The sequence below is a fragment of the Anser anser genome, assembly GCF_964211835.1.
Source record: "Anser anser genome assembly, chromosome: 1".
Taxonomy (NCBI): domain Eukaryota; kingdom Metazoa; phylum Chordata; class Aves; order Anseriformes; family Anatidae; genus Anser; species Anser anser.
The window spans coordinates 21803549-21827313 of NC_139720.1; the positions used below are offsets into that span (position 1 = coordinate 21803549).

The following is a 23765-nucleotide window of genomic DNA, read 5'->3' on the forward strand; positions in this document are numbered from 1 at the left end:
GTGGGAGTCTCTTCCAGGCCACCTAACCAGGCCAAAGAGGCAGATCATATATTCTACAAGCAGGTGGGAGAATCACTAGCCCTTGTCCTTGCGGGGAGCTTCAACTTAACAAATGCCTGCTGGAAATACTACAAAGTAGAGAGGAAACAGTGTAGGAGGTTTCTGGAGTGTGTGGAAGATAAATTCCTGACACAGCTGGTGAGAGAGCCAGCTGGGGATGGCATCCGACTGGGTCTTTTGCTTGTTAACAGAGAAGGACTTGTGGGTGATGTGAAGATTGGAGGCTGTCTTGGGTATAGCCATCATGAATTAATAGTGGTGTTGATTATTGGAAAAGTAAGGGGAGGGGTTAGCAGAACTGCTACCCTGGACTTCCTGAGGGCAGTCTTTGCCTTTATAGGAAACTGCTAGGAGGAGTGCCAGAAGAAGACCGGCCTCACTGATGTGCCCAGTTGTTGAGCAAAAGGCTGTGGATGTGGTCTACCTAGACTTCAGGAAGGCTTTTGACACCATTTCCTACAGCATTCTCCTGAAGGAGGTGGCTGCTCAAGGCTTGGATGGGTGTACGCTTCATTGGGTTAAAAACTGTCTGGTTGGTTGGGCCCGAAGAGTTGTGGGGAAACTTCCTGTCCCTGTTCGCCCCTCCGATTGTTATCCCTTAGTGATAATTCAGGCTGCAGCGATGAAATTGCTGAGAGAAGCTTGGAGGCTATCAAAAGGGACTTCAGGGGGTTGGGGTGGTTAGTGGATGGAGTGGGTGTGCAGGTGGCGTTTTCCTCTATCCCTTCAGTGGCAGGGAGGGATACTAAAAGCCCAGCTGATCAATACATGGCTGAGAGGCTGGTGCCATTGCAGGGTTTTTTTATTTTTATTTTTTTGGTCATGGGAAGGTTTACTCAGCACCTGGCCTGATGGCTGTAGAGGGGTCCCACCTGTCTCAAAGGGGGAAACAGATTCTAGCCCAGGAGCTGACAGGGCTCATAGAGAGGGCTTTAAACTAGGTATGAAGGGGGGACGAGGGTGAAATGAGGCTCTGTAGAGATGAGCCTGGAGGAACAGTCCCAGGGTTGAGGGTGAGGGCAGTGTTGCAACTGAAGTGCATCTACACCAATGCATGCAGCATGGGCAACAAACAGGAGGAGCTGGAAGCCTTTGTGTGGCAGGAAAAATATGACCTAGTTGCCATCACTGAAACGTGGTGGTGGGACCACTCCCATGACTGGAGTGCTGCAATGGATGGCTATGAGCTCTTCAGAAGGGACGGGCAACTGAGGAGGGGCAGTGGCATGGCTCTATATCAGAGAGTGTTTTGATGCTGTTGAGAGCGGGGTAGGGAATGATAAGGTAGAGTCCATGTGGATAAGGATCGGGGCGGCCAACAAGGCGGACATCCTGGGGTGGTCTGTTACAGATTGCCAAACCAGGATGAAGAGATGGATGAGGCATTCTACAAACAGCTGGCGGAAGTTGCTCAATCTCCAGTGCTTGTCCTCATGGGGGACTTTAACTTCCCAGACACATGCTGGAAATACAACGTAGCCCTGAGGAAGCCGTCTAGGAGGTTCCTGGAGTGTGTGGAAGACAGCTTTCTGACTCAGCTGCTTAGTGAGCCTACCAGGGGGGTGCCCCACTAGACCAGTCAGCCTCACCTCCATCCCTGGAAAGGTGATGGAGCAGCTTATCCTTGGCGCTGTCTATAGGCATAGCAAGGATAAGAGGGTCATTAGGGGCAGTCAGCATGGTTTCACCAAGGGGAAGTTGTGCTTGACCAACCCTTTTTTGAGGACATAACCAGGTGAATAGATGATGGTAAAGCAGTGGATGTGGTCTATCTTGATTTCAGTAAAGCCTTTGACACAGTCTCCCTCAGCATCCTCACAGCTAAACTGAGGAAGCGTGGTCTGGACTATCGGGTAGTGAGGTTGACTGTGAACTGGCTGAAGGGAAGAAGCCAGAGGGTTGTGGTTAATGGGACAGTGTCGAGTTGGAGTCCTGTATCTAGTGGAGTCCCTCGAGGGTCGGTACTGGGACCAGTGCTGTTCAATATACTCATCAATGACTTGGACGAGGAAATGGAGTGCGCTGTCAGCAAGTTTGCTGATGACACTAAACTGGGAGGTGGGGCTGACACGCTGGAAGGCCGCGCTGCCATCCAGTGGGACCTTGACAGGCTGGAGAATTGGGCGGGGAGAAACTTAATGAAATGTAACAAGGGCAAGTGTAGAGTCCTGCATCTGGGCAAGAACAACCCCAGACACCAGTATAGGTTGGGGACTGACCTGCTGGAGAGCAGTGTAGGGGAAAGGGACCTGGGGGTCCTGGTGGACAGCGGGATGACCATGAGCCAGCACTGTGTCCTTGTGGCCAAGAAAGCCAATGGTATCCTGGGGTGTATCATAAGGGGTGTGGTTAGTAGGTCGAGAAAGGTTCTCCTCCCCCTCTACTCTGTCCTGGTGAGACTGCATCTGGAATATTGTGTCCAGTTCTGTGCCCCTCAGTTCAAGAAGGACAGGGAACTGCTTGAGAGAGTCCAGTGAAGAGACACAATGATTAAAGGAGTGGAGCGTCCTTCTTATGAGGAAAGGCTGAGGGAGCTGGGTCTTTTTAGCTTGGAGGAGACTGAGGGGTGACCTCATTAATGATTATAAATATGTAAAGGGTGAATGTCAGGAGGATGGTGCCAGGGTCTTCTCAGTGACATCCGATGATAAGGGGCAATGGGTGCAAGCTAAAACATAGGAAATTCCACTGAAATGTGAGAAGAAACTTCTTCACAGTGAGAGTGACTTAACACTGGAACAGGCTGCCCAGAGAGGTTGTGGAGTCTCCTTTTCTGGAGACATTCAAAACTCGCCCGGACGCATTCCTATGTAACCTGATCTAGGTGCCCAGTTATAGGACCCGAGGGAATGGAGTCAAGCTGCAACAGGGGAGGTTCAGGTTGGATATCAGTAAAAGGCTCTTCACTGAGAGGGTGGTTGGGCACTGGAACAGGCTCCCCAGGGACACAGCCACGGCACCAAGCCTGTCGGAGTTTAAGAAGCATTTGGACTGTGTTCTTAGTTAGATGGTCTGAATTTTTGGGTAGACCTGTGTGGTGCCAGGAGTTGGACTCGATGATCCATGTGGGTCCCTTCCAACTCGGGATATTCTGTGATTCTAGGTGTTCCTTCTCTGGCAGGGGGATTGGACTAGATGATCTTTCAAGGTCCCTACCATTCTGTGATTCTGTGAATGAGGTTCAACATGGCTAACTGCCAGGTCCTGCGCTGTGCCCACAACAACCCCATGCAACGCTACGGGCTTGGAGGAGAGTGGCTAGAAAGCTGTGCAGAGGAAAAGGATCTGGGAGTGCTGATTGATGCTTGACTGAACATGAGCCGGCAGTGTGCCCAGGTGTCCAAGAAGGCCAACAGCATCCTGGCTTGTATCAGCAATAGTATAGCCAGCAGGACCAGGGAGGTGATTGTCCCCTGTACTCTGCTCTGGTGAGGCCGCACCTCGAGTACTGTGTTCAGCTTTGGGCCCCTCACTACAAGAAGGACATCGAGGCCCTGGAGCTTGTCCAGAGAAGGGCTGTGAAGCTGGTGAAGGGCCTGGAACACAAGTCCTATGAGAAGCGGCTGAGGGAACTGTGGTTGTTTAGTCTGGAGAAGAGAAGGCTCAGGGGAGACCTTATTGCTCTCTACAACTACCTGAAAGGAAGGTGTGGGGAGCTGTCAGGACCCTGAACCATGAGGAGAGGGTGAGAGGAGTGGATTCCATCCCACTGTGACAGTGGAACAAGTCCAGGACCGCCTAAGGAAATTGTACGTGTCCATGGGGCCAGATGGTATACATCCTGGTGTGCTGAGAGAGATGGCTGATGTGGTTGCCGAACTGCTCTCCATCATATTTGAAAAATCATGGCTGTCAGGTGAAGTCCACAGTGACTGGAAAAAGGGAAGCATTACTCCCATTTTTAAGAAAGGGAGAAAGGAAGACCCAGGGAACTACAGGCCAGTGAGCCTCACCTCTGTGCCTGGGAAGACCATGGAGCAGATCCTCCTGGAACACATGTTAAGGCATACACGAGATAAAGAGGTGATCCAAGACAGCCAGCATAGCTTAACGAAAGGCAGATCTTGCCTAACCAATCTTGTGGCCTTCTATGATGGAATGATGGCATCGGTGGACAAAGGAAGGGCAATGGATGTCATCTACTTGGACTTGAGCAAAGCCTTTGATATGGTCCCTCACCACATTCTTCTCTATAAATTGGGGAGGTATGGATTTGAAGGATGGACTGTTAGGTGGATAAAGAATTGGTTGGCTGGTCACAGCCAAAGGGTTGTGGTCAACGGTTCTATGTCTGGGTGCAGGCCGGTCACAAGTGGTGTCCCTCAGGCGTCGGTCTTGGGACTGGTGCTCTTCAACATCTTTATCAACGACATAGGCAACAGAATCGAGTGCACCATCAGCAAGTTTGCACATGACACCAAGTTGAGCAGTGCAGTCAATGCAATAGAGGGAAGGGATGCCATCCAGAGGGACCTGGACAGGCTGGAGAAGTGGGCCCATGAGAACCACATGAGGTTCAACAAGGCCAAGTGCAAGGTGTTGCACTTGGGCTGGGGCAATCCCAGGTATTTATACAGACTGGGCGAAAAAGAACTTGAGAGCAGCCCTGGGGAGAAGGACTTGGGGATCCTGATGGATGAGAAGCTGGATGTGAGCCAGCAGTGCGCGCTTGCAGCCTGGAAGGTCAACTGTGTCCTGGGCTACATGAAAAAAGGGGTGGCCAGCAGGGAGAGGGAGGTGATTGTCCCCATCTACTCTGCTCATGTGAGACCCCACCTGGAATACTGTGTGCAGGCCTGGGGCCCCCAGCAAAGGAAGGATGTGGAGCTATTGGAACGGGTCCAGAGGAGGGCCACTAAGATGATCAGAGGGCTGGAGCACCTCTCCTATGAAAAAAGGTTGAGAGAAGTGGGCTTGTTTAGCTTGGAGAAGAGAAGGCTCCAGGGAGACCTCATTGTGGCCTTCCAGTACTTGATGGGAGTGTATAAACAGGAGGGGGAATGCCTGTTTACAGGTGTTGATAGTGATAGGACAAGGAGGAATGGTTTTAAACTAAGACAGGGGAGATTTACGTTAGATATTAGGAGAAAGTTTTTCACTCAGAGGGCGGTGAGGCACTGTCACAGGTTGCCCAGAGAGGTTGTGGATGCCCCATCCCTGGAGGCATTCAAGGCCAGGCTGGATGTGGCTCTGGGCAGCCTGCTCTAGTGGTTGGCAACCCTGCCCAGAGCAGGGGGGGGTGAAACTAGGTGATCTTTAAGGTCCTTTCCAACCCAGGCCATTCTATGGTTTAATGGGTGACAGTGGTGGTAGGGTGATGGTTGGACCAGATGATCTCGGAGGTCTTTTCCAACCTTAATGATTCTCTGATTCTATAACTGTGCTGGCATTCAAATGCTTGGTTTCTCAGTGCATGTGGTAATACTGATGCTTTGTATGAATAAAAGTGATGACCAGAATCCAAATGGAGTACTTGTGCTCTTCACGGGCTTGACAATAGTTTCATCCTGATGATAGACAGCTTCTTCCATTCTTGTTTCTGGAACAATGTGTCAGTGGGAGATTGTTAGGGATAATTAAACCAATTTTAATCTAGGTAAGAACTTTATCTTTCTGATCAGTTCTTTAGAGAGAAGGAAATAAGAGTCTATAACATTTGGGAGTCTAAATAGTTGAATCATAAATTGCTGCTTTTTTTATAACTTGTACATGAAATAGTTAAAAGTAATTCTTATTAAACAAATGTTATGCTTGTGTAGAACGACTTGTACTCGAAATGAATTTGTGACTCCTTAGCACCAACAGTGTTCTGTAAAAACACTTTGGTTGGACTTGGTCCTGTGGCTATAAAGTTCCCGCCATTTTAACCAGCACCTCACGCGGATCGGCTGCAGGGAGGGCTCGTGGCAGGGAGACGGACGGAGCCAACCCCTAAACCCCCCAGTAACGCGGCACAGAGCCGTCGGTCAGAGCCCCAGCCCCGAGCAGGCAGGAGCTGTGCTTGTGCCGTGCTGCGGGCGGAGCCGGGGTGACGGCAGCCCCCCCGCCCACCCCCTGGCGCTGTAAAAGCAGGCCCTAGGGGCGCCGCGAACAGGGCCCACTAACAGGGCCGGCTTGGCAGTGAGCGCAGGCAGTTCGCGTGGGGCAGGGAGAAGTGCGAGGAGGATCCTCTCCTCCCTTTCCCACCTCCCTTTCTCTTCCCCTCCTCTCCTCAGGGAACTCTGCCTCTTAGAACCTAGAGTTCGCCGTGGTGGGCACCTGTCGCAGCAGCCGGTCCGAGGCGGCAACCCAAACTGAGGAGATAGGGCCTGTCTGGGCTCATGTGGGCACTCAGGTGGATCTCCTGAGGGGTGAAGTGGCAGTCCAGGCTGGAGACTGCAGGGAGCTCCACAATCTGGAAGCCCCCCCGGGTCCTGAGGGAAGAGAGGACTGCCGTGGGTGCAGGTGTGCCCTGCTCAAGGAACTCCTCGAGCAGGTGGCTGGGCTGCAGCAAGAAATCGGCAGCCTGAGGGGCTCCTGGGAGTCTCCGAGGGAGACAGATAGGAGGTGCCATTTATGTGAGGGAGCAATTAGAGTGTACCCAGCTCCACCTGGGGGAGGGTGAAGGACAAGTGGAGAGCTTGTGGGTGAGAATTAAGGGGTGGGCTGGTATGGGGGACACTGTTGTGGGGGTGTACTACAGGTCACCAGATCAGGAGGAGGAGGTCAATGAGGCCTTCTACAAGCAGCTGGTAGTAGCCTCACGATCCCAGGCACTGGTTCTCATGGGGGACTTCAATTATCCAGACATCTGTTGGGTAAGCAACTTGGCTAGGCACGCGTAGTCCAAACGGTTCCTACAATGCGTTGAAGACAATTTTCTGACGCAGGTGGTGGAGGAGTCAACAAGGCGAGGGGTGCTTCTGGACCTTGTCCTTACCAACAGGGATGGGCTTGTTAGGGATGTGAAGGTTGAGGGCAGCTTGGGATGCAGCGACCATGAGATGGTGGAGTTCAAGATGGAACTTGGTGGAATAAGTAAGGCTAAAAGTAGGATTGCTACCCTGGACTTTTGGAGAGCCACCTTCGACCTCTTCTGGGACCTGCTTGGGGGTATCTCATGGGCTACATTACTAGAAGGCAAGGGTGCTTGTGGGAGCTGGGCTACATTTAAACAGCACTTCTTCCAAGCTCAGGATCGGTGCATCCCTAAGAGTAGGAAATCGGGGAAGGGGGGCAGGAAACCTGCATGGATGAGCAAGGAGCTCATTGATAAGCAAAAGGAAGAGGAAGGTTTATGAAATGTGGAAAAAGGGCCTGTCCTCTTGAGAGGAGTATAAACGTGTTCTCAGGGCCCGCAGGGATGTGACGAGGAAGGCTAAAGCCCACCTAGAGATGAAGCTTGCAAAAGAGATAAAGGATAATAAGAAAGGTGTTTCTTTTTTTTGTTAAAGTATGTAAACAGTAAAAGGAAGACTAGGGATAATGTAGGTCCCTTGTTGAACGAGGGGGGTGCCCTGGTAACGGGAGATGTCGAGAAGGTGGAGATACTGAATGCTGTCTTTGCTTCAGGGACTCCCCCCCGGGACTCCTCGACCCTGGTGGGGGGGAGAAAGGGGCTGAGAAATGGAGGGCTCCCCCGTGGTTGACCTGAGGGTAGTTGGGGAGCTCCTGAGTGGGCTCAACGGACACAAATCCATGGGTCCCGACAGGATGCATCCACGTGTGCTAAGGGAGTTGGCAGAGGTGATTGCCGAACCGCTCTCTATCATCTTTGAAAGGTCGTGGAGAACAGGAGAGGTGCCTGAAGATTGGAGGATAGCCCATGTCACTCTGGTCTTCAAGAAGGGCAAGGAGGAGGATCCGGGAAACTACAGGCCAGCCAGTCTCACCTCTGTCCCTGGAAAGGTGTTGGAACAGCTTGTTCTGGATGTCATCTCCAAGCAATTGGAAGAGAAGAATGTTATGAGGAGTAGTCAGCATGGATTCACCAAGGGGAAGTCGTGCTCGACCAACCTTGTAGCCTTCTATGAAGGCATCACCAGCTGGGTAGATGGGGGGAGAGCAGTGGATGTCATCTACCTTGACTTCAGCAAGGCTTTTGATACTGTCTCCCATGACATCCTGTTAGCAAAGCTGAGAAAGTGTGGGATAGAGGAGTGGACAGTAAGGAGGGTTGAGAACTGGCTGACTGGCCGAGCTCAGAGAGTGGTGGTCGGCGGTGCAGAGTCTGGCTGGAGACCTGTGACTAGCAGTGTTCCCCGGGGGTCAGTGCTGGGTCCGGTCTTGTTCAACATCGTCATCGATGACCTTGACGAGGGAATAGTGTCTGCCCTCAGCAAGTATGCCGATGACACAAAGCTGGGAGGAGTGGCCGACACACCAGAAGGCTGTGCTGCCATTCAGCGAGACCAGGACCAGCTGGAGAGCTGGGCAGGAAGAAACCAAGTGAGGTTTAATAAGAGCAAGTGTAGAGTCCTGCACCTGGGAAGGAACAACTGCATGTATCAGTACAGGCTGGGGGATGACCTGCTGGAGAGGAGCTCTGAGGAGAAGGACCTGGGGGTCCTGGTGGACGACAGGTAGACCATGAACCAGCAGTGTGCCCTGGTGGCCAAGTAGGCCAATGGGATCCTGGCGTGCATTAAAAGGAGCGTGGCCAGCAGGTCAAGGGAGGTGATCCTCCCCCTCTATTCTGCCCTGGTCAGGCCTCACCTGGAGTACTGAGTCCAGTTCTGGGCTCCCTGGTACAAAAAAGACAGGGATCTCCTGGAAAGAGTCCAGTGGAGGGCCACAAAGATGATACGGGGCCTGGAACATCTTCCTTGTGAGGAAAAACTGAAAGATTTGGGTCTGTTCAGCCTTGAGAAGACTGAGAGGGGATCTTATTAATGTTTACAAATATGTTAAGTGTAGGAGACAGAGGGATTTGGCCAACCTCTTTTCAGTGGTTTGTGGGGACAGGACAAGGGGCAATGGCCACAAGATAGAGCACAGGAAGTTCCGCACCAACATGCGAAAGAACTTCTTCACGGTGAGGGTAACGGAGCACTGGAACAGGCTGCCCAGGGAGGTTGTGGAGTCTCCTTCTCTGGAGATATCCAAGGCCCATCTGGACGCCTACCTGGGCAGCCTGCTCTAAGGAACCTGCTTTGGCAGGGGGGTTGGACCCGATGATCTCTCGAGGTCCCTTCCAACCCCTACAGTTCTGTGATTCTGTGATCTACCCTTGCCTACAAGCAGGTGGTACCCAGATCTCAAAACTGGAGAGTCTTCTGGCAGTGGGACTCCTCTCAAGGCTTCAAGGTATCACCATAACTCTGCTTCATAAGCTTATAGAGCTACAATTGTCTGATGTTTTACTGTCAACTCTCACTTTGGAATGTTTTTGGGTTTTGTTTATTTCTTTTCAAACAAGTGCTGCTACTTTCTTTAATTCTTTTATTAAAAAAAATCAAAATGCAATTTTGATATCCTTGTTCACGCCTGTTATTTCCTGAAAGACTCTTTCTGTTAACCATACCATTCAGCGGACTTATTGCTGTAGAAACATTAGCTCTGTGTCAACGTCGGATGGCCAGATTGGATCACCACAATCTCACATAGCGTTTTTGCAGTGTTTTCTGAGGAGTGACTTATCACAGCCAGTCTTCTGCCTCACCAGCGTTTTTTGGCAGTATGTTTGGAGCAGGGTAAGGACCTTTTTCCTTTTTCAAAGGGAAACTTCCCTCTTAGTTACATGGCTGTAAGACCTACACTGACACTTCTTTAATCCCAAGGGTGTAAGAAGGAGAGGGGTGGGAGGAAGAAAAAGTAAAACAACCACCTGGTCTTAACAGATACAGGATGTGATTTTTAAATTCTGCTTAAAGAAATAGGCTTTTAGGTTGAAAGTGAAAATGCTTTTAAAAAAAAAAAGTCTTTTAAATAGGATCGAGTAGTTCATACAGTTTGAAATTTTTTTTATTTTTTTTTTTAAGGATCTCAGCAGTCTTAGAGAATGGGACTCTTTGGAGTGGAAACCATCTAGTATAGAGCATGTTGGATAGGGTGGAGCTCTGGCCTGTGGCTACATTTCACTGTCAGGACTGAGTAATCTATAAATGGGCTCTGCAGCTTTCAGGCCACCTTCTCACTCCCAGAGCCTGTGAGTACAGGAGACTTCCCCGCGAGCGCCAAGGCTCAGTGGAGGCAGCCATCCCTTGGGGAGGATCCTTCTCCATTTACTCCAGGGCTGGTTACTGGCAAACCCAACGGACTGATGTAGTTCCATACGTGGCTTTAAACCAACCCCATCTCCCCGTTACATTGCATCAGATATTTTAACAGATCACTTGATCGTTTACGGGTTCCATAAGCAAAGCTTATGCCTTTTCCTTAGCAGTGTTGATGGTGTGGGAGTGGGCAGACAAAGAAGTGTGGGTTTGAGGTGGAGAAGTATTGCATTGTTTGCCAGATAAGCAGTAGTATGTAACTGTTCTGAGGCTTGGTGGTGGTGTAGTCAAAACCTGGTTCTGGGCAGAACCGCCCAGCTCGTGTTGTATGGTCGAAGGCTGTGCATAGGAGAGGCAGAGAGAACCACTTTTCTTCAGCCTGAAGGGAAGGCTAAAGGGAAATGTCTTGCTGTCTACAGCAAATGTTCAGAGAGATGCAGAGAGGACAGAGGCAGGCTCTGCTCAGGAGCACAGGAGGGATGAGAGGCAATGGACAGAGTTACAACATGGGAAACTGATTTGGGAGAGAGTCTGCTGGAGGGCCAGAAGATGAAGGAGCTGGAGCACTTCCCCTATGAGGAAAGGCTGAGGGAGCTAGGGCTGTTCAGCCTGGAGAAGAGGAGGCTCAGGGGGGATCTCATCAATGTGTATAAATACCTGAAGGGAGAGTGCAAAGAGGACAGAGCCGGGCTCTTTCCAGTGGTGCCCAGGGACAGGATAAGAGGCAATGGGCACAAACTGGAACACGGGAGGTTCCCTCAGGAAACACTTCTGTGCTGTGTGTGGGTGACTGAGAAGCTGCGGAGTCTGCCTTCTTGAAGATCTTCAAAAGCTGCCCAGATGTGGTCCTGGGCATTTGCCCCCATTTAGCACCTGAGTTCTCCCCGCACCCCTAAGTCAGCCTTGCAAGTGCTGGGCACAGCTGCTGTGTGACAGAGGGCAGTGGCACGGTGACGTGGGGAAGCCAAAGGACACAAGGGCTGCCTGTGTAGTGTCACCGAGCTGTGCTGTCATGACCTATGCAGCACCCGAAGGGCAGGTTTGGGGTGCCAGGGGCAGCCAAACCTCCCTGCAGCAGTGACAGAGGGCTGAAGGGGCGGGCATGGTAAATAACCACTTGTGCAGCTTTTACAGCAGCTCCCTAATTAACAGGGGAGCAGAAAAACAAGGAGAAAAGTCGCACTTGCCCTTCTCCACAGCCAAGGCAGGCAAAAATCTGAAGCTCTGGGCTGTTCTTGTTTCTCCCCTGCCGTTGTTTTGGCTGGGCAAGGACAAGTCTGCAGCACTGCAGGTTTCTTGCCAAACCTGCGCATTCAGCAAATAAATCCAGAGGTGAGCTTTAATCACACTTTATGCAAGTGTAAGCAGAAACATTTTTAGTAGGCTAAGTGGACCTGCAAAGCTTACTTCATGTACTGTTTTTTTATTTTTTATTTTTTTAAATCCTTGAGTGGACTTAATAAATAAATAAAATTAATATTTTAATAATACGGTATAACAATATATAGTTAAATTGATGTTTAAATAGCATTTGCTGCCTTTTTTGCTAAAAAGTTTCATTAAAAAAAAAAAAGTAATGTCTTTATTATTTTTTCAGCCGGGGACCACGAAGCCCTGGGAACTGGTTTCACTGAGGATGGCAGAGCCGTGCTGACCCCCCGGCCTGGCAGGGGATGCGAAGCCTGCTCGGTCACCAAAGCAGCCTCCCTGTTGTGGTGTGTGAGCTGCAGGCAGAAGTGAAAAGGATGCCTGGCTGATGCCGTGGGCAGTGCTGGGAGCAGCCGGGGCAGCCGCTGGCTGCTTCCCTCTGCTTTTCCCTGTCAGCGCCGCAGGCATCGCGTCTGAACCGCTCTTTTTGTGATTTAACAAATTCAGTAGCAAGACTGGCATCACGTTTCTGTTTGGAAAACTGGTGTCTCCCCTCTGTCCTCTCCTGCCACTGCCAAAAAAAAAGAGGAGCGGCCTTTCAGCTCTTCCCCAGACCGGGAGGTACCAGATCTCTCCTCAGTGAAAGAAAACAAAACCAGGGCAGAAGAGGTCCAAGATGGACTGAGCCAGCTCCCCCTCTGCCCAGCCCCACGCGCTCAGGGAAGCAGGCTGGCCGTCCTCCACCGTTCCTCCGCAATTAGCAGTTACTGCTTCCAAAGCTCTGAGGCAAAATTCAGCCTTGCAGAGGTTTCTGGATGACTTTCCTTTCAGTCCAGCACTCAGAGGCTTTACCATGCAGAAAAGCAGAGCGCTGCTACAACCACCGCATTGCTCAGCTGCCCATCCAATATCACTGAGTTGAAAACGTGTTAGTTATTCCAGTTTGAGGGGTTTCTTGATATCGCTGAACAGCTGTTTCGAAACCAGCGGTATTTTTCAAATTAGAATTAATAGTACCGGACAGGAGGAGGTTAACTTTCCCCACAGCCCCCCAGGAGCTGTTTGGCCTTTGCGGCTCGGCCAGCCCAGATAACAGGGTAACGCCCCGGTGTTTTGGCTGCGGCTGGGCCCTGTTTTCCCGGTGTCAAGGCCTGCTCTTTTTCTCACTCAGCATCCCCAAGGCCCCCAGGCTGAGTGGTGGGTGAGGAGGTGGGAGGGGTCACAGGTGGCCCAAAGTGGCCCCGAGGCTCCTTCCACACCTTAGCTCATCCTGTTCAGCGATAAAAAACTAGGAATTGGGGTGTCTGCCAAGGGAGCCATCGCTCAGAGCAGGGCCGGACACCAATCTGCTTGTGGGAGGTGAGGAGCGAGGCCTCCGCAGCATTTCCCTGCTCCTACCCCCTTGTTTTTCTTTCCCTGTTTTCCTTCCCATCCCACGTGTGGTGGCGGGGGCTGAGGGAGCACCTGCGCGGCTGCTTGGCTGCAGGCCGGGCTCAGCCCATGCTCACTGCTGTACTTTTTTTCTTTCCTGAAGTCTTCTGTCTGTAAGGAACAAAGGTGGCACGTCCAGGCTGCACCTGAAGGCCTAACTTTGCTGTAAAATCTTTGTGTTTTTTTTTTCAGAAGGTGTACCAAAGGGATGAATTTGGATACTACACTCAGCGTTAGAGAGCAGGGAGCAAGGAGTGGGCATGCAAGGCAAACGAATTCAAGCAACAGCGTTGAAGCTGACCTGAAAGGCACACAGCAGCTGCAGCTGGAACAGATCGCTCCAGGTCATGTAGTCCAACCCCAACTCACTAGCTCTGTAAATGTTTGAAAACTGCAAATAGGAAGATGCAAGAAGCATAAGGGATTAAGGAGGAAAAAAAAAAAAAGGCACTTTTTGGATAAATTTACAAGAAACTAGCTGTTCTTTGTCAGTTTAGTGTGCCTTTCACTAACAGGGAATGGACTAAGCTGGAATGCAGCAACCTAAGGCAGGTTTTATAACACCATGCTGGGGAATCTTGCATCAGTAGGCAGTGGGAAGAGGATGAGCAGTACTCGGGGCTGGCATTTGAGAAGTCTGATATTTTTTTTTTAGCTCTTGCTAACCTTCCTGTTTTCCTCCATTACACAGAGCTCCTTTAGAAATTACATGAGAGGTGGTGGCTGCTCGTACATAATGGCAGGAGGAGCTCAGTTTTGGGGCTCTGAATTGCCTTGTCTCTCGTCCCTCTTCCCACGCAATCTGCATGCGGTATCAATGGCCTGCTCGGCACTTAAGGCAGGTCAGTTGGCTACAGGTAGGCGGTGGGGGCTTTCCTCCTGCAGTTACACTGGGTTCAGGGGAACACTACGACTTTCGCCCTCTAATTAGCTGCAGTGCAGAGCTCTGAGGTCCCAAACATCAGCTGCTCCCTGTGGAAGCCGTTTGGCTGCTCTCTAGTGGAGAGTTGTGTCAGGACAAGGCATCGGTCGGAACAGGAGGGGAACTTGTGCATGCACACATAGCTGCCTCAGCTTAGTTCTGGACCAGCAACTCGGGTAGACAAACATGCAACAAAATATATAAATCTGCAAGCCACCTGCTCTTTCGATCATTCCTATTCTGGGAGGATGAGAGAAGATCAGGTTTGAGACCAGCTAAGGAACCTACCTGCACAATTCCGTGGGACCTGAGGAGAGGCATCCATGGGTCTCCAGGGACACCTGAGTGCAGCCTTCCAGTACCTAAAGGGACCTACGGGAAAGCAGGAGAGGGACTCTTCATCAGGGAGTGTTGCAACAGGACAAGGGGGGAGGGCTTTAAACTAAAAGGGAGTAGATTTAGACTAGATATTTGGAAGAAATTCTTCACTCAGAGGGCGGTGAGGCACTGGAACACACTGCCCAGAGAAGCTGTGGGTGCCCCATCCCTGGAGGTGTTCAAGGCCAGGCTGGATGGGGTTTGGAGCTACGTGGTCTAGTGGGAGGTGTCCCTGACCAAGGGCAGGGGGTTGGGATTAGATGATCTTTAAGGTCCCTTCCAACCCAAACCAGTCTCTGACTCTGCACAGCAGAAGGAAATGAGTAAAATAAAGCACAGGTAGGGAAACAGAATAGAAGATGTGTTACACCTGGGTGTTACTTGATCTTTGATCCTGGCATTGGTACCAGCGCAGGAGCAAAACCCTCAGGTCAGCTTCACAGTTGATGCATTCTGGCTCTAATGCTTAGCTGATATTTCAGAAAGAAAAAAAAATGCAGAACTGTATACATTAAAAATAATCATAGTCAATATTCCATAGTACTGTTATGTTGGCTGTGTCTGTACCTTTAAGTGAGCACTAATCAGAAACTGAGATTCTGATGACTGTATCTACATTTTAAGCAACTGTGACCTCATAGTCTCAAAATCAACGTTTCAGACCTGAAAAATTCCAGGCAGACTGCCTCTCTACACCACTTTCGTACCATGAAGTTAAAAGTTCAATCATTGCTTTTGACAATGTTAAAAGGAAAAATAGAAAGCAAACAAGGAGCAGAAAAATTATTAAGAGTGAAACGTGATCCTGCAGCAGGAAGCAGCAGTTGGAGTTTTGTTTTGCTTTAGTGATGCTGAATTTCTGTTCTAGCTCTTTTACGGAATCAGTGCAAAATAAGATATGTAGCTTAAATCAGAAATAAGGAAAGTAAGTTGGGCATGAGTGCTTGAATAGTCAAATACCAAGCTCCTAGTGAGCAGATCTCACTGCGTTTTATCAAGGCCCCTTCTTCCCCTGTAATTACCAGCCTTCAAGAAACTAATTATCATCTTTAGACTGAGAAGTAAGATCAATGTGAAAATAAAACACATGAAATAGGTTGTCTGAACCCTCGTTACCTCATACTGGTCTAAAAATTTTAGAAAGTATATTTTATTTCACATACATATATTTACATTGGCGGAAATAACAACACTGAAAATACAACATTTACACATTCACAGATGTACAGTTCTGCACTCTCTCCCCTGTTAAGACTTGGCACTCATCTTCTCTTTGCAATAATGACAACATCAATTCTCAGTAGGTCAAGCAACTGGAAGGTGTTACGAATTTTAAGACATATTGTTCTCTGCATGTGGTGCTGATATTCTTCAAGCTATTAGATGATGGGTTATTTCACTGGAGAAAAATGCCTCTTGCATGGCATTTACACAAGCTTCTATAAATTATAAGCATATAGGTTTATCTGTTTCAGCTTTACCATGCAATCAGCGATCCTTACTCTGAAGGTCTTAGTTATCTTTGTAGTAGTTATTAAAGTTGATTCGCAGTAGAAAGTCCTCCAAATGTGGCTGGTATCCTCTATTTACAAGCTTTGTTACCACTGGAAGAAAAACAAAAAATAAAATAAGCTTCAACTAAGATTAATATTCTAATGTCAGTCAGTATCTGTGCATTTTTGTTTAAGGAAAACAAACAAACAAACAAACAAAAAAAACAGCCTACTGTTGAAATCTAAGGACAATGGATACAAATGTGTAATTTTGTATAAGACAGGTCCAGTATCTCTTTCTGGAATTATAAAAAATTTCAAGATGCAAGAGGAAGATTACATGTTGGTTTTAAGTGAAACTGTATTGTTCCAATGAAGAATATGCTTTCTCCAAGCTGCTTTTACAACAAGATGGGATGTTCTTATCATAGTATCAGCTGACCGGGAAGCATGTTTAGGTCCTGTGGTGAACTCCGGGAGAGACGTTCTGCTGAAGTTTTCTTAGGCTAAGTCCACTGTGAGAGAGGATATCAAAATTCCTAGGACAAATCCCTCAAATTCTATGAATAAACAAACTGACTGCTCTAAACATCCTTAGTAACAAAGCAAAGGAGGCAACTGAAACTTCCTAAGCTCGTGAACATCCCATGCACTAACATAAAGGGAATCAGCAAGCAGCAGGAGCATGCAAGGAAGAAGGGAAGGTGTACAGTTAGAAGTCAGGGCCTGCACCACCGCCATTGAAGGCCAGACTACTTTGCATTGGCTTTCAATGGATACTGCATCGATGCATTGTGAAAGAGAGTACTTTACAATACACGGTGATTGAACGAACAAGTGTAGATGAACAAGCACACATTGGTTTTGTAGTGCTAAATAAAGAGGGTGTAAAGAACTGGGTCACTCGGCAGGTTTCCTTACAGAACGCTTTATTAATCTCTGTCCATGAAGCAACCATAGATCTCGTAGTATGGGCTTAGGTGGCTCCCAGAGGTGTTCTGACTTCCTGCTGAATTTGGAAGCAGCCATTCTAACTCATCCTGAAATATCTGTTTTTGGTCCTTTGACACCATTTTTGGACATCCTTAAAGAATAAGAAGGGCAGCTCATTTCCTGAAGAATATAATCTGACTAGAAAATATTCTAGAAAAATAGAACTAAGGAAACATTCCACTTCCTCCAGGAATTAAGGGGGTTCTGAAAGAAACCAAACCCCGTGAACAACCTTTGTACTCAGGGGAAGGACAAGTAACATCTACTAAAAACATAAGCAAGGTCTGAAAGAGAAATGGAAAGATACATTTCTTCATATTATAGACTAAGCTGACAGCAAGAAGAAATTTTATCATGTTAAAGGACAAAACGTTTGGAATTGATCTGTGCAGTTGAGAAATACTTGCCTGGAGCATTGGATATAAGCTTCAAATACTGCGGGGAGGCTCTCTGAGCCTTAGTCTAACATGGGAGTCAGAACTTTCAAATCCCGTAACAACGGTAATATTCAGCTGATGCGGACAGATAAAGCTTAGAAGTAATTTTACTTATACCTATCTCTCACTGCTGCCAATAAAAAGTTCCAGAAGTCAATTCCAGAGGAAAGAGAAATGTAAGCACGTATATGGAGAGCTAAGTGCTAAATCTTTATTTTGCAAATTAGCAAAGATTTATGGTCAGTTTGGGGATATCTGTTAGACTCCTTGCGTGGACATTTTAATTGGTGGATATGCAGACCTTTGCAGATAACACAGATTTCATTTGGGAACTACATTTTCTAACACACAGTAAGTACACACATCTTCCTACTATATGCACCATGCTTCCAAAAGCTCTTTATAATATATTTTTTCAGTTGACTGTTTTCTTTTATCTTTGTCCCAGAAGTTACGCAATTTCTTACCTTTGAATAAGAAGTGGGAATAATACTTGAAGGTATTGTACGACTGCTGCATCAAACCAAAGTTGGGATGAACAGCCATCTGCTTCCCAGCATCAAAGCTCCACGACTGAGAGATCAGCTGGCTGCGGAACTTCAAAATGAGGCTGAAGATGCTATGTATAATGTTCATCACAGGGGCAGCCTTCTCGGTCAACAGACCTCTACCAAAACAAAAACAACGTTAAATGTAGTTGACATCATTTACGGGTCACAGGAAGAAAAAAAAATGGGGTGACAATCCTTTACATTTCCTCTTTAGTTGCTTTAAAAAACAATAAATCCACAAGTCTGCAGCCAACTGCAACAGGGATTTTAAAAAGGGCCTAAACATAGTTTGCTTGCTATGCCAAGAAACCGATACTTGCACTTTTGTATGTGATTTCTAGAATGACTTGCATGTTTGCAAAAGAGATATAAATACCATCTCTTTTGATATTTGAAAATATACGCTGTCAGTTTCTTTGAACTCTAATCCCCTCTCATCCCATCACCCGGTATCCAAACAGCAACTGTAGGTAATTTTTTCTTATTAAAATTTAAAAAAAAAGATATATGAAAGGACACAGGTTTCTTTTCTTGTCTATAATTTCTGTTCTCTACCTTCTTTTTTCTCTGCCTCCCCACTATCATTCTAGTGTATATACTTTAAGAAGAAACCAAATAAGCTCTAGCTGCTCTCCTCCAACTCCCACCACCCTCCTTCCTCGTGTACAGTAACCAAAGGGCTAAAAGCCTAAGATTCCTAAAAGACAGAGGTCTCTCGCACTGCTTGTGAATCTGGACAGAGGCATCGAGTCACATTTGTTCCTTCATGGTCTAGCCCTGGGCACTGCACGTGCATTAAAGGCATATTAAATGTACAGACGAAGCATTTTACAGTCCTTGAGCCAGGATTACTTGTGCCCACTACTCCTGCAGAAGGGAAATAGCATTCATTTACAGAGGCTATGATAAGGACAGGGGTGAGAAAAAAGAATTGTGGCAAGATTGCCTTTAGTCTTCAGATTAGAGCTGTCCAACCTGGGTGGACTTGAGGCTTGCAGCGACAGGGTGAACAGGAGCTGGAGACAGCTCCAAGGAATCTGGGGGACTAAGGATGGGTAGCTGAGGAAAAGCATCAACGTATGGATCTTGTTATGTGCCATGATGTTTATTTCCCTTCATAAGAAGGCTTCTACTCTAGGCAGTTTCATGTATGAAGACTACTTATACAAAGACTTAGTAGTCTTTATAGTCAGAAGTCAGTTTTGCACACATATGCTAGGCCAAACAGATGGGTAGACTGGCAGCTCCATTAACTTAAATATTTGAAGTAAAAATAAGCGTGCTCGCTTGCCTGAAGATTGCTTTGTTGAGGTATTCAGCATGTGTTCTGTGAATTTCTTCCAAGTTGCCAACAGAAGACAGTTTGTTTCCAAATTCACACCACGTAACGTGAAGAATCTGATTAGCAATGTAACCTTGAATAACTTTCACAAAATGCTGCATTTCGTGTTTATACAGCTGGAGCTGTCGAAACTGAACAGAATTTGATGCGCGACTCACTAGAGCTGAAAATAAAAACAGAAATATATTATCGTCAGGACCCACTGAGACTGTCTAAGCTCAGGATTCTTAAAGGAATGAACATTTCTATTAGTAGAGCCTGCTTAAAATGCCAAGGAAGTTTCTTTATTAAACTGTGACTTCTGAAGCTTGACATGACTGCTTTAAATCATGTTTATCATAAATCGTCTAGCACAGAGTGCTAAAAGCATTTTAAACAGCACTTGTTATACTTACCAGTGCGTTTTAGGTGAAACCAAACATCCTTGAGAGTCCACACCATGTGCTTCAACTGGAGCAAAAAGGAGAAGATCTTGTTGTATTTATTCATGCAGCTCTCCGTTATGACAATATTCAGAGGCCAGTCAACCTAAAAGAAATAACCGAGTACTGATCATACTGCATTTTTGTGCTAGAAATTATTGGAATACTTCAGAGCATTTCAGAGACATATAAATTAATGCGTGTATATTCATAACGTAATGCAATGGCCAGGATAGGTAATTCCTGTAATTCCAATTACACAATTTTTGACTCCATTCTTAAAGGTATTCCATTACAGAATCATAGAATCATCGAATCATAGAATATCCCGAGTTGGAAGGGACCCATAAGGATCATCGAGCCCAACTCCTGGCACCGCACAGGTCTGCCCAAAAATTCAGACCATGTGACTAAGTGCACAGTCCAAACGCTTCTTAAACTCTGACAGGCTTGAAGCCATTATTAAGAACATATTCAACCACAGTACCAAAGAACCACGGTATCATTGCAGTACTACTGCTTTCTACACATTTTCTTACCTTGTACCTGAGCTCTAAGCAACTCAGAGCATCGGGCGCGTTAGGCTTGAACACTTCAGGAAGGTACTTGAGGGCAAAAGAAAGATTGGAAGCAAGCTGGGTGTCACCATGAAGACTGTACTGTAACGCTTTATTCAGGATAGAATTAAGAACCAGTGGATTCAGCAATTCACCAGGTGTTTGCCCCGATCCAAGCTATGGGAAGAAGAAATCCTAATTACACAGTATTAATAAAGAGTGTTGTCTCTTGAACACAGGCGAATTAAAGTGGTGACTGCCCTCCTTGCCCCACCATTCTGACTAGAAGGTTCTACTTCTGCAGTAGGGATGCACAAGCAGCTTATTGAAGAAACTTCTGAACTATTTTTGTCCACAGCATGGAGGTAATCTCATACCTGCACTGATTTCTTTTTGACATGCTGGACCGCAGTTTGCTGTGGTTTGGGAGCTGCGAAGCTTTCCTGCTGCAGGGAACGCAGCCTTCAGGCTTCAGTGGGGCAGCAAGCCAGGGAGAGGACTGGTGCTGGCTCTCTGACTCCAGCCTGCCCATCTCACCGACTCAGCACCCTCAGAGGCACACAAATCAAGCTACTCAGAGCCTAAACCCCAGAGTGCTTTCACTAGTTGGGAAAAGGATATGCGTACATACCCTGGGATACAGGATACCGGCAACCGGATAAATTAACCCCGGCTATCCCTCCTACCTTGCTGCCTCCCCCTGAACACAGGGGTAAGTCACAAGAATGCAGTCTCATCAGAGAGCCCAGCACTCTCTTCAGATGCCCTCCCCTCTGCTCTATAGGGTATTTGTGGCAAGAGTTGGCATTTTACAACATGGGCCTTTGCACTGCGTCTCAAGCAAGTTGCAACAGGCTCTTACAACTTTGCTGCCGGCAGATGGGAGTAGGCAGAGCAATAATGCAGCAGTTTTCATAGAAAGCGGTGAAATTTCCTTCCCTAACTGTTAATCTGTCAAAGTTAGAAATTATTACTCTCAGTGTGCCAAAATTGCTGGGGAATAGGAAACATTACTCTCTTCCTTAGGATCTGAGCAAAGACCTTTTGCCTCAGTCCTTATGAGCTTAAAAGGGACAAGCTAGCATTCTAATTCATACCATTCTCTCATTTCCATCCAAATGAATCCAGAGGAGTTAAACTAAAACCAAAAACAACCAAAAAACAAAGGTTAAGAAGACACAGCAAATACCTTCTCGAACAACAGGTCGCTGAGTGACTGAGCAAACTCCCCATCTTCCATTAATAAAAAATGTCTCAGTGCTTCAAAATGCTTCTCTACGTTCAGTTCCACAAAGTAGTAATCAACTATTGCTTTGTTCACAAGAGAAACACTAAGAATGAAAACACAGAAAAGGTATTATTTTTACAAGGAACTCCTTCTTACTGATAACATTCAGGTGTGGTTACTTCAGGCTAATGCTCCAGTACTTTGATATCCGAGACAGGATGACATTCACATAGGCCTAAAGAGAACGAGACAAAGCTTATGATCAAAAATCTTCATCCAGAATATGCCGGAATTAAAACCTACCACTTCAGAAAACTGGGCTTAAACTTTAAATCATGTAATTTGCTTACCAGGGACAGGCTAATTCTGCCAGCACACAGCTCAGACTTAACGTATTCTGCTTTGCTGAAAACATTCACCTGTATGCATGTACCTCTTGTAGCCAATACGGATGTTTAAAACTAAGCTGGTGAATTAGACCTTTCTATATAGAACTTATATACCATTAGATAGATTTATAAGATGGTCCAACACATATGTGGTTTCCTTATATATACCAGCAGCAACAAGAACAACTTCTATTAAACTTCAAAACAGCCTTGAGGACAATGGAGTTCCCATAGAAACGTAAAATATATCCTACTCAATATGCACAAGCTTTCACATAAACGATTTTGTTTCCTCATCTTTCACCTACCAAAGAAAGCACAAACCTTATAAATAATACACTGCAATGCAAACTGCTGCAAAATCCAGCATTCTGATAGCAAACTCTTCCCCTCTAAGCCTTTGTATGTCAAAACAGACCTTCAATTTTTTAATTTACGCATAAAAATATATGTTTATGTTACTATTTATAATATAAATCTGAACTTTTTGGACACCCACTGGACCACTTCTGGAAGCAAAGAGAAATTTCAGGAAAACACATCTATGTGCAACTCTAGTCTCAAAAAAGAACTAATGAAGAATACTTCATGAAGTGTGAAGAATTAATCGGTATAATATGGATTCCCTATTTCTAACAGGTACTCACTGAGAGACAAGTGGAGCAGTAATAGAACGTTTCATCAGCACTGGCAGGGACAGGAGCTCACTCAGCTGTACAGCTGTTTCATCTGTTGCTGACTGTACCATAGGGTCCACAGGAAAAGTGTATGATCTTGGTATCACATGATGCAGGAGATGGGAAACAGGTAGTTCTGCTAAATTTAAAAATATACAGACATTGTAAGTTATTATACTTAAGCGATATGATGATCTGTTTCTATTAATCTCCACAAGCCCCTCTACATTAGAAAAACATAACGTGTCAACATGTATTTCTCATCTTTGTGCCTAGAAACAAATTGTTTAGCTGCTGCAGTTCATAATATTGATAATTTACTGGAAATTCAGATGGTTTTTCTGGCACTCAGCTTTCTTGCTCAAGTTTACTGCATCTTCCCCTTGATCTACTATTCCATGAGTTCTACTCACACATCAAATCATAACTATCTTGGTATTTTTCAATACAATACTGATCCGATAAGGCTTTCAAATAAGCTTGTTCTTTCTTCCACGTATCTTCCTCTTCCTCATCCTTAGTTTCGGGAGCACTAGGTTCAGAAAGCACAGTTTCTTGAGGCCCAGTATCCGGTGGAACTGATTGTTCAGGTTCTTCTGCCTAAAAGAAAAAAAAAATGGAAAAATAACTCTTATGAGAGCTGCTGGTTTTGTCTGTTCACACTTCATGTGTTCTTACAGGTGATTGACTAGATGTTCCATTTGAAAATAAGAGAGCTTACTTGCCTATACTGTTTTGATGTGCAAAACCCAAACAGTATTACAATGATTAATGAATTAAGACTGACTTACTACCTTAACTACCAGACCACTTAATCCTTTGTAGGAACAGGAAGTCTTCTGCACTACTAAATTTGTTTCTTACCTGTACACTCTGTGAGGAATCTGGAGAAGGGTCCTTGCTGACCCCATCTGCAATTACTGTAATTACAAATAAAGACAATTACTCAGACCTGCTCATAGTACTTAGTTCATACTTCAGATCTGCTCCCAAAGTTGTTCAAAATTTCTCTAATGGATCTAGACTGTCATAAAACAGCCACATCAGTAGCAGTCCCTCCCCGCAGTCCAACCCAGGCAGCTTTCTGCACGTTCTCTATCAAGGGTCACATGAGGTCCTGTTTCACGAAGTTTCAGGCCCTTTTTAAAAATTATTTTTATTTCTCTGTTTCTTTTATATAGGAGACAAGACTAAGTTAAATTCTTGCCTCCGAATTCTAACAGCATCTAAAAACATACACAAGGAATTAAGAAATAAGTACGCATTTTGAACATAAACATTTACAGTGACTTTTAAGACCTCTTAAATGCTGACCGAATAAATG

General features: G+C 46.5%; 1 protein-coding gene across 5 annotated transcripts in view; it reads right to left on the reverse strand.

Annotated features, from left to right (window-relative positions):
• Positions 1 to 167: 167 nt before the first annotated feature.
• Positions 168 to 23765, reverse strand: part of TUBGCP6 (tubulin gamma complex component 6) — a 40416-nt gene continuing 16818 nt past the window's right edge. For all 5 annotated transcript variants that reach the window (XM_083820046.1, XM_083820047.1, XM_083820045.1 and 2 more), the window contains 9 exons: positions 23306 to 23361; positions 22855 to 23041; positions 22412 to 22580; positions 21337 to 21478; positions 20130 to 20324; positions 19564 to 19696; positions 19118 to 19331; positions 17743 to 17942; positions 168 to 15956 (listed from right to left, as the gene is read on the reverse strand). In XM_083820046.1, coding sequence (XP_083676172.1) covers positions 15865 to 15956; positions 17743 to 17942; positions 19118 to 19331; positions 19564 to 19696; positions 20130 to 20324; positions 21337 to 21478; positions 22412 to 22580; positions 22855 to 23041; positions 23306 to 23361 — 1388 coding nt within the window. In that variant the 3' untranslated portion in view covers positions 168 to 15864. The remainder of the gene's footprint in view (positions 15957 to 17742; positions 17943 to 19117; positions 19332 to 19563; positions 19697 to 20129; positions 20325 to 21336; positions 21479 to 22411; positions 22581 to 22854; positions 23042 to 23305; positions 23362 to 23765) is intronic.